General features: G+C 39.7%; 1 protein-coding gene across 1 annotated transcript in view; it reads right to left on the reverse strand.

The window, feature by feature from the left end:
- The window catches only part of BAIAP2L1 (BAR/IMD domain containing adaptor protein 2 like 1), a 91,641-nt gene that overhangs the window by 60,510 nt on the left and 17,070 nt on the right, over positions 1–14,061 (reverse strand). Inside the window, exon 3 of the mRNA XM_014580815.3 lies at positions 3,938–4,024. Within this exon, the coding sequence (XP_014436301.1) occupies positions 3,938–4,024 (87 nt within the window). The remainder of the gene's footprint in view (positions 1–3,937; positions 4,025–14,061) is intronic.

Genomic DNA, 14,061 nt, shown 5'->3' on the forward strand with positions numbered 1-14,061 from the left:
TCTGCATCCAACCTCCATCCCAGAATCCGCACCTCCTCCATTAATATCATGGAACAGTGCGGCCCTCAATCACTTTTCAAATTCATGGAGTGGCCCCTCCATCAAAAATTATTGCCCACCCCTACCCTACAGTATTTCCTTTAACACATGAAAGTAAAATGGGCTGAATACCTCTCAGGCTGACATTTGGTTGCAGACAGAACATGCAGATAAAGTTACTGGAATTTTTTCCTTTACCTTTGCAGGTTGCCTTTTGCTTTTTTTTGTTTTATTTGATTAAACATGCCAGTTCTCCTTTAATCATAAACAAAAATTCAGTTTTTCTCATACTCATGCATATTACTAGACCACAACACAATTAATCACAACTGGCTTTCCTTGCCTATGGAAGACAACAAAAGTTCTATGGTAGAGATCGTGTAGGTCAAGAATAGAGTGTACAGGTTGATTCTCTCTAGTCTAGCACCCTCAGGACCTGACTTGTGCCGAACCAGAGAATTTGCCAAACCATGGGAAGTAAAATATTGTCTAGCAGCATTACCAATATTTCCATTGCATACTAGGCTCTTAGAAGACATTTAGGGGAAAATTAGAGCTAAATAACAGCACAGAACACTGAAAGCCAGGACCAGTGGCTGTAAACAAACTTTATGGGACCATGAGAAATTTGGCCACCCCCATGAGAAGTGGATATCTGGCTAACTAAAATCATGTTGGACCGCGGATGTTGTGGCCAGACCAGAGTACAGGAGGCCCCCGACTTGCAACTCGACTGGTTCCTGGAGAAGCATTGCAAGTCGGGGGCATCATAACTTGAACCCTCATTGACAATAGGTGCTGTGGGCCATGGTAAATGCAGGCCGAGGACTTAAGTTGGGGGTTTTCAGTCCCTTCTGCACTTACAAAAATGGCTGTAAGTGCGAGGGGTCAGAACTCAGGCGACTTAGTCACAAGTTGGGGGCCACCTGTATGCTGGACTAGAGAGGTTTGACATGTATTGGCAAATCTTCAAGGAAGCTCACAAGAGGCCCACTACTTCTTTGTAATACATCAGTGTAAGCTCAGAGTAACTACTAAAATCTGTGGCATTGCACAGAATTTTTTTATACAAGGGTACCTGACAGCAAAATTTGATCTCACTTTTAAATGTTTGATTCTACTTATTATTCACATCTTCATATTTGAATTAATTAATTGAGTTACATTTAAAAGCCATTTAAGCATTTTAATAAGTACACTACTTTTGTATCTGAAAGGCTTGAGCGCTGTTTCCAGGGCTTTTCAAAAATGTGAACTTTTTTTGTTTCAGACTTCTAAGTAGTATTAGTATTTGTTCCAATGTTCTGATCTTTTGTATTTCTACAACATGCACTTTTATCAGAAGTCAAACTGGAAAAAAACCAAGAAGAATATCTTATCAATGAAAATAAAGATGTTGTATTCCAACAGACTCAGTATAAAGTGTTCGGTGTTTGAATCAGTGAAAGTTAGAACGCACTTCAAAAATCTTATTTAAAATCCATAAGTTGCATATAATTACTCAGGGGAAATAGGCTATTAGTGAAATGATTAACATAAGTTCAACATCAATAAGGAGCACTTAAAACTCAGATCTTCTGAAGCTTCTCCTCCACTAAAGAAAAGATCAACAACAAATTTTGTATTTACCTGTAGACTATCTAGGAGTGATTTTTTTTTTTTTTTTAAAGAGAAAATTCTACTTGAAATTCTATAAAGATGACCACTTTGTACCTTCTAATTAGTTCTTTTACAGGAACAAAGTTAGCAAAGGCATAACTAGATTTGATTAGCTACTATCTTTGTATGCATTTTACATAATTAATAGCATTTTAAAATTCTTGTAGTTTCTGTGCAATAGTACAAAGCCACAATAACTAGACTTCCTGTAAATAACTTACAAAGCAAATGAAGAAAATGATTATATCATGAACTATTTGCTTTTTACTGTTTGCTCTTCTACCACTCCCTCAATTTGAATATAGAATGTGAAGTCACCCAACAGCGGATTCAGAATAAGTCAGTAAAATATACGATCGAGCACAAAGAAACCAATATTCACTTCTTAACAGCTTAATTCTTGCCATCTTCTGCAACAAAAACAACACTCTCTTCCCCACCCCCTCAAAAAAACCCAGTTCACTCACCACTTGGATCATTGTACTAACAAGCAGAATCACAAGAGTTATCAGTTGTCTGTTTGTCTTTTATATACAGAACTTTAGAGGAAACTCTTATTACAGTATACTTTAAAGCAGAGAATCTATTGTGTGTATTTTCTGTATTTTTAAAAGTATATTGTAGGTATCAAAGTGCTTCTCTCTTACAACCTGCCTTTTTTGGCTTAATTATGAATTTATTAGTCATAATCCTTTGCTCGGAACAAGCAGTTGTCATGGAAATATTCATGGTGATGTCCTTGTCAAATTAATATTATGACTTCATTGCTAGCAGAATGAGAACACTGATAGTGTGTCTGGAAACTTATCTCAAATGGCAGAGAAACTTATGAAACTTACAACATTGTAAAAGTAAATATACAACCACAGATTTAAATATTTCCTGATGTTTTGTGTCACTTTAATAGGCTGAACTTAAAAAAGAATACTCTTAATAGCTAAAGATTATGGAAGAAAGCTTAGAGAAGAGTTTAATTTTCACATGGTGCTCAGAGGAACAAGATTTGATGGTCTTAATGTATCATGTGTAACACACCCACCCCAATGTTCTATTATCTGAAGTCCATGGTTCATATCTAAAATGAGATTAAAAATGCTACATAGCATTGTAGCAAATAAATACTACAAACTGAAGAATTGTATGCATAACTATAGGTGCATAAGACCAGGAGGAACTAGACTGCATTTATAAAAACATCACCTTAAATTTGGAGTATAAAACTTAAGGTCTTAGTACTTTAGCATGTTATCTAAAGAACAGCACACATCTAAAAATTAAATACAAGTCTCAAATTTATGTAGTCCCCTTTACATACAATAAGAGTAATGCACTGTGGCTTCAACTTTTTAGCTAGTCCTGATTTCATTTATAAAATAAGTGAACATTCTTGATTTCCTTCACTTTTTAAAGTTTTCCTTACTGGCAATCTTTGTCTACCATCCCTGATTCATTTCTTCCTGTTTCTGAACATTTTTTGTAGTTCTTCCTGCAGATAACAGAATCACGTAGCTCAGAAGCAGCCATGGGAGGAACACTGCAGCCAGTATAAAACAATTTTTTGCGGGTGGGGCATGATCGATTGCCTCATAGGGAATTCATGCATCATATTTTACTGTACACTGCTGGGATTTGTTTAGCTCTCTGATGTAATAAAACTAAGAGGCAAGGAGAGGCTCCTACAAAAGTATTCCCAGTTAGCCTGAGGTCAACTCTTTCAGAAGCATCGATGCCTGCAAAAAACAGGTGAAGAACTACAGAAGTTATTTGTTTTCCTGTTTAAACTCATCATATCCAAGGAGGGAGGGAATATAAATTTGAAAAAAAAAAAATTAACTGCACTTCATGCAAATAGCTATACTGAATATAGCAACAAAGTGTCCAGCTTGTGAAAGTGGAGTATGTGAAAACTGAGGTGAAATGCCCATTTCACGTAGTACCTAAAATACATGACACTTAGTACAATCTAGTGCATTCCAAAGACACATTTTGATCATCAGAAGTATTTTTTGAATAAATTTCTGGGAGGGGTAAATTAACAGTAGAAGGATCCTAGGAAGAGCAGTCACCCTAACTTACCCCTTCAGTAAATGGCTTCTACAAGTTGCCTCACCCAGCAACTCCGTGCAGTGACTCACTGTCCTTATTTGTTAAAATCTAATTAGTTCAGTGAGTCCCCAGCTGCCAAGGAAAAGTATCCTAAACTATAATTTAATGAAATGTGATTTACAGATTTACTTACCCAATTCTTTAGAAACAGGAGATACGGTTGCTATTTCTCCAATCTTTGCAACACCATCAAAATATGCTCTTCCAGCCAGTATCATAGCTATAGGGAAAACAATAAGAGTACTCAGCTTGTGTTGCACTTAACAATTGAGTACATTATGAATTACCATCTCTCTCCCAGCATTATGTCTCCAGGAAGGGTGGATGACATTTCAAAATTCCTGCATGGAGTTCATATAAGGTGCACAAACTTGCTTCTCTAACTTTTAGGAATTATTCCAGAGTATTCTCTGAACCCTGTCCTGTGCCTGTTGGGATCTATGGAAAGATTCCAACTTTAACAGAGAAGGGATCACACCTCAATATTAGTAAATTACATCTATTAATAGAGTATAGAATTCCCAAAAAGCATATAGTTGTGTGTAGTTTAAAAACAACCAAAAACACATCTCCTTTCTGTTTTACTTCAGATTCCTTTACCTCCTATTATGGAAAAATTATACATCATTGACTGGATTATTCAGCTTGAATTGAAATGGATTATAAATCTTATGTGTATGGTGTATTGCAGGTGATGGGCCTCATCACTTAGTAAATAAAAAAGCATGTTACTACACGGGAAATTTATTTTTAAAATCAGTAATGGGGCTCTAGAACGTCATGCTAGGAAAGAGAGACGTTTGAAAATATCATGGCAGATACCAAGAGAGTAAAGACAACTTTAACTTCTTCCTTGCAACTGCTAATGGGGAGGTAGTTTTAGAGGTCAAAAGTTATAACACTTGAAACTGCATGAGAGAAGGCATGGGGTATTCTAGGTTCAGAGTTTTTAAAGTACAAAATGAAGTTGTGAGTGGGGATGAAAGATCCGAGAGAAGCCATCTCCAGTACACACACACTACTTTTAGATGTCATTTAATGTTTGGGTGTATTTTTTTTTTAGCAGGTAGAAATAAGAACTAGCAACTTGGGATCAGCAAGTTCTCTGTGGACCACAGTTTGAAACACTCTTGTAGAAGTGAGTTTAGTATGGTGTAAGAAAAGTGGTACTCCCTCACCCCCTATTTTTATATAATACTCTTCCATAGTAGGATCATGGAAAACCCCCTTGAGTCTTTAATTCTGGCATACTTAACACAAAGTAGAAGATTATTAAAATAAGTTCAATAATGAAAATCTCTTGTTATGTGTACTCTAAGATAAATATGCAGGAAAAGTTTACAATATACTAAAGCGTGGTTAGAGACAATATTTAGTCTAAAGATTGCCATAGACCAGTGTTTCTCAACTTTTTTTTTTATAAAGTACTCCTTTAAAAAAATAATATAAGTACCCCCAGTAACTACAGTTTTCAGATGCACAACATTTTTTTCTACCATTGCAACACATTTGTTTAAATAACTTAATTGTAGCTGGGCAAGCGATGACATTTTTGGGTGTAAAAAGTACAAAAACAATAAAGCGCAGTTTTCTCCAAATTTCAGTTGTATTGATGTACCCCCCAGACTTCTCTCCAGTACCCTAAGGGTACTTGTACCACTAGTTGAGAAACACTGCCATAGATTGAGTATCAGAGGGGTAGCTGTGTTAATCTGAATCTGCAAAAGTGGCGAGGAGTCCTGTGGCACCTTATAGACTAACCAAAGTGTTGGAACATAAGCTTTTGTGGGCAAAGTCCCACTTCGTCAGATGGATGTCATATGCCATGTCATATGACATAGATTGTACTTGTGTTACTGTTCTACTTCAATGGGCTATGCATGGCTAAAAGGTGAGCGTGGCAAATTCACAGTATTCCCAATACGTAACTATTTTTGGCCTTTCCAGGTCTACATAAATCTAAAAAACAAAAGTGAGAGAAAGAATGGAAGGAGATAAATTGAAAACATCTTTCCATAACTTCTCAATGTTTTAGAAAGACTTCAAAAATTATAATAAAAAGGAGGGAAAAGTCCTTTTAATCACTTAAGTGAAGAGCAGTTACATAAATTCAAGCATCACTTGTGAGATTCAACGGAAAAACTCAACCATCACTATCAGAAAAACGTTCAAACTGTATTAGCTGTAAATACATAACATTCATAGGGAAACAAAAGATCAACATAAAGTAAATGATCCGTAAACACAGTGGCCAATAATAGTTTTCTTAATGACAATTTATAATATTACGGTGCAATATTTCTGAAGATGACACAAACTAGTCTAATTGGAACACTTCTTCCATGGCTACAGAAGGCCCTAGATCAGTGGTGCGCAACCGTTTTTCCATTCACAACCCCCACGGGGGCCACTGAATTTGGTGGAGCAAAAAATAAAATTAAATTAAAAAAAGGAAGCAGCCCCTTTAATTATCAGGCCACGGCCACTCTCCTGCCACTCTCCCCACCCCCGCCACATGTGTGTCAGACGTCGAGCCAAGTAGCCAGGAAAAGCAGCCGGACGGATCCAAGCACTGTGATCCCCCCACGGGTTGCACACCACTGCCCTAGATGAGTGTAGCTCAGTTGTAGAAGCTTGATTTAGGGAAATGTTCAAGAAAGCTGCAATCCTCTGAGTGCCCAAGTATTAGAGAAAAACTGATATGGGTTTCCAACAGCCAGTGATCCCCATGAAGTGGCATCACAAGAGTGACCAGGTGCGAGGAAGTATTACGTCTCATCTTACCCTCAAGAACTGCCCTATAACAAAGCCTGGCTACCCAGAGTTGGTATTTACGAAGAGAGAATAAAACACATTTACCTTAAACAAAGTTATGTGAATTATTTCAGGGACCTACATCGCTGTGACAGACTAGCAAGATCAATATGTTGATTCACAAAAACAGATGACTGTAAAAGCAAGGCACTCTTCTTAAAAGAACTAATTTCATATAATTTAAATCAATGCCACAAGAGAGCTATATAATTGCCTATAGTAAGTGAACACGAATTACAAACCACCAGCGTAAAATGTTTACCATTTCACTGCTAGTTAGTATGTCTGAGGCATCTAGATAATGATGTATTCATCAAGGGTAGCTGAACCAAGCTCATCCATCCTAAACATTTGATTCATTTGAGGAGGTTCCATAGATATAATTGCACATTTTTAATAGATAAATAATAAAATACACCATCAGATACTCTTCTGTAATTTGTACTCAAAGGACTTTAATCAAATAGTTCTCTAAGTAGGATTTTCATGGAAAGTCCACTGTTATACAGACTATACGAGACCCTTGTGATTCAAGGAATCGCTATTCGTGATTCCACGTATTTTGGGGGGTCTTCTGTCCTGGTCTGCCAGGAGAACTCACTGATGCAGGGGCAGAAAGCCACAGGTCCCAATATTTGTGAATTTTGCCATTCATGGTGGTGCCAGGAACACATCCACCATGAATGGTACCCTTAACTTCCAACAGCATTGGCTACCATTATTAATGATGAGTGTCGTTTTGATATTCCCTAGGGTACATGCTGAACTGTAGGGATAGGTCTACACTGCACGGCTATTTTGAAATAAGCTATTCCGGAATAGTTATTCCAAAATACAGTAATTCCTCATTTAACACTATAGATGTATTTCTGAAAATGTTCGTGCTAAGTGAAAACGTGCTATGCGGGGTCAATTTTCCCATTAACAATCATGGAAAAGGTGGGAGTTGCATTTCAGGTGATGGTGGCAAAGTCAATTTTTTGTTGGTGCTCAGTCAAACATCAACATTAGTTATCTAACAACACAAGATCTCTAGCAACAAAAGTTGCTGCGGTTTGTTAAAATACAAAGATAAACATGTCAGTGAGTGGAGGAGCGCAGTTATCACGGTTTTCACCAACTTATACCACTGCATGAAGCAGTCCGCCACTTGATTATTTTCGTGTTATTTCAGGGACGGTCGTGTTATTTAAAAAACGTTCCCTAAAAAAAAAAAATTGTGCTATTGCGAAAACATGCTAAGCGGGCACGTGTTAAATGAGTAATTACTGTAGCTTATTTCGAAATAGCATATCTACACTGCAGGGAAGCCTCAAAATTAGTTGAAGCAGGCTTCCCTAATGTAGATGTGCTCTCTCAGTTTAGATCCCCAGGAGACACTGGAGAGGAATAACTTAAAATGACCCTAGTGAAGGCCTATTTTGAAATAGCAGCAGTGGAGCATCTACACATACCTTATTTCAAAATAGCTATTTCGGAATAGGCGTTATTCCTTGTAGAATGAGGTTTACAGATTTCAGAATAAGCTGCCATTATTTCAAAATTATTTTGAAATAATGGAATGGCTATGTAGATGCTCGCATTGTTGTTTTGAAATAATGCTAGTTATCTCGAAATAATGGTGCAGTGTAGACACACCCTCGGACGGCTGTGTTCCTTCAGTTCTCCAACCTGTGATGCCTTTTATGCTGCTTTACTGTGAGAGCAACCACTCCTGGCCTTTATACACACAGCCTCCAGCATGTAAATTAGCTGTAGATACACTGCAAGACTGCTTCAGCCAACTACCCTTGAATTATACTGCAGAGTGACACCAGCAAATTTGCAGTCCCAGACTTTGCCCCAGAAATGTGCATCTTGTGCTGCCCAGGTTTTGCCTTCTGAACAATACAAGCTTATATAAAATGTTATGCACAAATCCTGTTATTTCAAATGAAGTTTCCCTTCACTTCACTTCTATTTCACTTCAAATACAGACTGATTTAGAGAAAACAAGCTTATGAACAACAGAAAGATTCTAAGTGATTATAAGAAATGAGGCATATATTATGAAGAAACAAAGTAAAATACAAATACTTAACTTAATAAGCAAAATTAATTAAAAACAAAAGTCTCACCACATGTTCTTCTGCAGTTTTACTGGCCAGATGCCAAGGGCAGAATTTCAGGTAGGTAGGGGGGGCAGCAGCTGTGAGTTCTAGGACATGACTTGCTTTTCATTCTGTGCCCCAGCTGCTAAGGGAGTGAGGGGAAAGTACTTGCATTCCATGCATGCCTCTTGCACCTGGCTGTTGAGCTCCTCCACCAGGGCCAGGTGCGAGAGGCATGCACGGAATGCAAGTACTTTCCTCTCACTCAGTAAGCGTCCAGGGCACAGGATGAAAAGCAAGCCGTGTCCTGGAGTGCATGGCTGCTGCCCCCTACCTGCTTAAATTTCGCCATTGCTGGATGCTTTCCAGCCAGGACCCTTCCCCAGTTGCATGCTCCTTTCCTTGTCCTTCAGGCAGCATGGATGTTGTGGGCAGACAGAAAGGGAGGAGAGAGGTGATTTGGGGCCTCTGTTCCTAATGTTTATATCTTTTCCACCTCTTTGAACCCTAACTGGAGAGGAATCTCAGCAGACAGCATAAGGAAGAGATGGGAACTCCCAGCTGTTCCACAGTTCAGATATAAATTTCTTTTTCACACTTTCTTCCTGCCAAGAGTGTCCACTTAACCAGGTGCAAGTCCATTTGGTTATACTGATGTTCCATTTGGTTATGCTGATTATGCCAAGGGTTCAGTTTGCCTTTTTTGTGCCTGCTTTTCTAGATTTGGAACATGTCTCAACCACATCAGTAGAGTGGTTGAATCGTATAACTTTACATACACATTGTCACACACATTTTACCAGGGCAATTACATTCAGTAGACAGAGTTTTCAAATGATACCTCACAAAGTATACTTTTTTGTACAAAATTTATCATAGTCTCGTAGAAAGGATGAACATAAGGGTGCAAACTGTCACAATAGTCTGCTAAACCTGTATGTTTTACTCTATCTGTATGACTACCAACTCATATCATACAGGTTGCCTAGTAGTTGCTAATTAGTTCCCTTTTAAAAACAGGAAAGACTACAAATCTGGAGGAATGTGTGTTGAGTGACAGCTTGTTTGAACATTTATGTCATTATTTATTTAAATATGTTTACCCCGCCTTTCTATTTAAAATATGCAAGGCAGCTTACAAGAACAAACAAAAAAAATACAAATATATATAAAAATTTAAAATATGAGACCTCAGAGGGACATAACCAGCTAAAAACATATAGAGAGGAGGAACACACACATACAGACTCAAACATTAATAAAAGTACGAGTAAAAAGGGTGGCTTTAGCCTGATGCCAAAACAACGCTAGTGTTGGCACCATGCAAATATCCCGAGGAAGAGAATTCCACAGCCTGGGAGCAAAAGCTGAGAATGCCCAGTTTCGCATAGATGTTAATCTTATCTCCACAAGTGGGGGAACACGAAGCAAAGCCTCCCCAGCTGACCTCAATCCCCAGGCAGGTTCATATGGGAGAAGATGGTCCTTCAGATACCCTGGACCCAACTCATTTAAGGCTTTATAGGTCATAACTAAAACCTTAAATTGTGCCCAGAAACATACCGGAAGCCAGTGCAGCTGCCGAAGTACTGGCATAACGTGCTCCGTATAACTAGTGTTAGTTAACGTTATCTCATTATTGATTCTAGATGTTATGATGGCTTTATGTCTTACTTTGCTCTAGTTTCATATGTAAATTCTCCTACATAGGAATTAGGGATATGAACATGTATCCAAATACATGGTTAACCGATGTGCTTGGGCTCATCAGTTAACCCTCACGGTTACACGCAGCCCCTCCCCCTTGCTGCTGCCTCTGATTCAGAGGCAGCAGAGGGATGGGGAGAGGTGAGAGCAGATGCGCATGGTGAGCCGGCTCTCACGGAGCCACCTGCCCCACCCCCACACTGCTGTCTCCCACAGAGGCAGCAGCGTGGGGGGAAAGGGGATGGCAGGAGTTGATGTGACAGGAAGCTAGCATGCACAGGGAGCTAGCTTAAAAGCCAGCTCCCCATGCATACCAACTCTTGCCTGATATCTGCACTGCAAAGATAGCAGAGTGGGGCAGGGAGGAGAAAGGAAACAGAAGCCAGTGCACCTCTCCTCCCCTCCATGTGTAACCTCTGAAAATTTCAGCAGTTACATGTTTAAACAAATAAATGCATTTTAACATCACAAATAAGAATGATGATGATCCAGGAGGCCCTACTAAGTTCCGTCCTCTGCTACTGCAGGCAATTCCATCATATGATCCTGTTCACAAACTTACTGTGCTTTATCTTAAAATTAATCAGTTTGTTTGCTCCACTAGTGCTATTAGAGTACATCTACACAGCAATATTATTTCGAACTAACTAGCATTATTCTGAAATAACTTAGCCTGTGTCTACACAGCAGGCAGTTATTTCAAAATAAAGCTGAAATACTATCAAGCTGGAGAACTTTTTACTCCGACCCCTTACTCCTTGTACAATGAAGGTTATAGGAAAGTCGAAGGAAGTGTGTTCTATTTCGAAATAAGTGCTGTGTAGATGTTCATTTCGAAATAAGCTATGCAAATAACGTAGCTCAATTTGTGTATCTTATTGTGAGTTAAGCCCTGCTGTGTAGATGCACCCTTAGAAGCCTGTTCCAGAACCTCACTTCTCTGATAGTTAAAAACTTTCTTCCAATTTCCAATCTAAATGTATTCATGGCTGGTTCTTAGTAGGGATGTTAAATATCGGTTATTTGAATAGTCAAATAACCTCATGAATTCTTATTGGTTAGTCGACTATTCTATAGTCCCTGGGGGCAGGCCCAACAACCAGTGCACTCCAACTGCACTCATGAGCAGCACTCTTTGTGCTGCTGTCTCTGTATCAGAGGCAGCAGCATGGGGTGCCAGGTGGGAGCCGGTCTGTAAGCATAGCCAGTTTAAAAACCAGCTCTCCATGCACACTGGCTGCCTGTCGCCCTGTGCTACTAACCCTGATAAAGAGGCAACAGCATAGAGTGGCAGCAGCCCCTGTCTTGGGTGGGGTCTGAACTCCCAGACCTGGTGTGAGCTGGAACTGAGCCAAGCTGTCTGCCCGCCAGGATCCTAATACACTCTAAATGCAGAGCCGCAGTGGGGGTGGGTCCCAGACCAGTATGAGTCAGGACTGAGAATGCCCTGGCTGCTAAAAAATGTACTGGCCAGAGGGAGAACGGAGGGAAATGCGTGTAGTCTATAGCATTAATCTATAAGCCTTTGGTTATCAGTTCATTGAATGCTCTATTACATACCTTGTTCTTACATGTTCTTGTGCTATCATTTTCCTTTAGCTTACTTAGCTCTTTTTCTACCCTGATTTTTGGCCCCATTATAAAGAGCAATCCTATCCTCTCTTAGCCTTCACTTGCTAAGCTAAACAGGGCAAGATCTTTGAAAACTACTTTCATACACAACTTGCTGTGGGAAATATAGACTCCCAAGACAAAGCATATCAAGATGTAACAGCAACTTGAAAGTGAGCATAAACTATAAATTCTTCCAAGCTTATAGTAACTATTGTGTGGTAAAGGTGGACTCAAACTATTTCAATTCAACTGAAGGGCTGTTCTTGATATTTAATAAATTCTGTCAAATACCATTTCTAAACTTTTCTTGATCAGTAAATGCACAGCTCCAGAACAAATTGTATCCTGCACATTTTACGTAATTACACTTGTTAGGCAACAGGTATTTTAGAAATTTCAAAAGAAGAAGCTGGAAAACTTTTATTGCTTTAAGAACAAGGACTGAGCTAACATACAAAAAAACTGTTTTCTAAAAAAGACATGACAACGTTTTAACTGTCTTGATTTAAGATAGTTTTTTAAATACTTTTATGTTGTATCCAGACAGTATTCAATAATTGAGTTCAGGGTTTTTCAGGAAACAATCATAATATATTAAGTCACAGTAGTTTCAATTTTTATTTCCTGTTAACGATTTCTATGTTTACACATGCATTTTATTTAGATGATGGGACAATTTTGCTGGATTGAACACTGAAACAGCAAGATTCAAACTGGGGAATGGGTAGCAGTAAACAGCAGCTTACACATGTAGAAGTAAATTGCAACATGGAAATCTGATTCCCTATATCTTCTTGAAGGAGAAAAAGTCTTCATGCTTTTATTTTTTTAAATTTTGATTGCTGTAGTAAGTTTGCATTCCCCAGGTACAATTCAAGCAGACCATCTTCTTTTACTTCAGAATACTCTTGTTGTGAACACCAGAGAGAAGACATAGGGAAGTCAGCCAGCCAGCCAATTATAGTTCTATTGACAAAAGTAGGGTTGCTAGTTTTCGTTGGCTGTATTCCTGGATGTTTCATCTTATGATGTGACATAATGACTTATTAATTAAATATTATTCTTTAATTCCAGAACAGTCCTGGAGAGATGGCAATCCTAAACTAAAAGTTAAGTCCTTTCCTATCCCACAGTACATCAAGTGGTACTTACTTTGACTAGGTGTCCTTGAACTAAGCACTGAAGAAGTTACAAGATTCCTGGTCTCACGCCCCTATACTGCAACTCAACTTTTTGGTGGCTCATGTCCATTACTTTCTAACTCTTGATGGAGTTGATCAGTATTCTTCACAGTCTGGGTCTGAGTCAATTTTCTTGACCCCTGCTTCATTTATGGCTTTTCAGGTGAACAAAGCTACCCTGAGGACTAAGTTTGAGTCAGCTAGGAAGAGGTGTAGTGAGGGTGTTATGTATCCGGGGGCAAAGGAAAAATTGGCACCCACCCAAGCTGCTGCCATGTGGCGGGGCCCCAAACCTGGGGGGAGGAGGGGGAAGAGCTTGTACCACATCTTCCCCAACCCCCTCCAGTTTGGGGCCAGGCCCTGCATGCGCTAACCTGCTGGTGGAGATGGAGGAGGATAAGGCTGGGGGCAGAGAGGCAGGGAGGCTCAAGACAATGGTGGCGGGCGGAGAAGGAGCAGGCAAGCTGAGGGACGACAGGGCAGTGGAGGGGGACTAAATTGGTGCTTCCATAGCACGGCACCCGGGGGCAACTGCCCTCCTCCCCCCTCACTATGCCACTGGTCCCCCCTCCTGCAGATCTATCATCTTATGCATGTGCAAGATCTGAGAGAACCATTCCATGCATCTGCAGTTAGTGTCCGTGGTGCCTGCTTCTGGGGAGAGGGGGGGAAGGAGGCTCTATCACTGCTGTCACATTCACCTTCGAAGAGGGGGCTTCCCAAAGCAGGCCCTTGCTGCTGACCCTCAAGGCATCCACAGGTCCAGTCTCGTTTCACTGGGCCCACAGGTCTTGGATCTGGCTTCCATCCCCTCTCCAACCTTTGTAACTGTCCAGAGGTACTCGCCTTCC

The sequence above is a fragment of the Pelodiscus sinensis genome, chromosome 16 (assembly GCF_049634645.1).
Source record: "Pelodiscus sinensis isolate JC-2024 chromosome 16, ASM4963464v1, whole genome shotgun sequence".
NCBI lineage: Eukaryota > Metazoa > Chordata > Testudines > Trionychidae > Pelodiscus > Pelodiscus sinensis.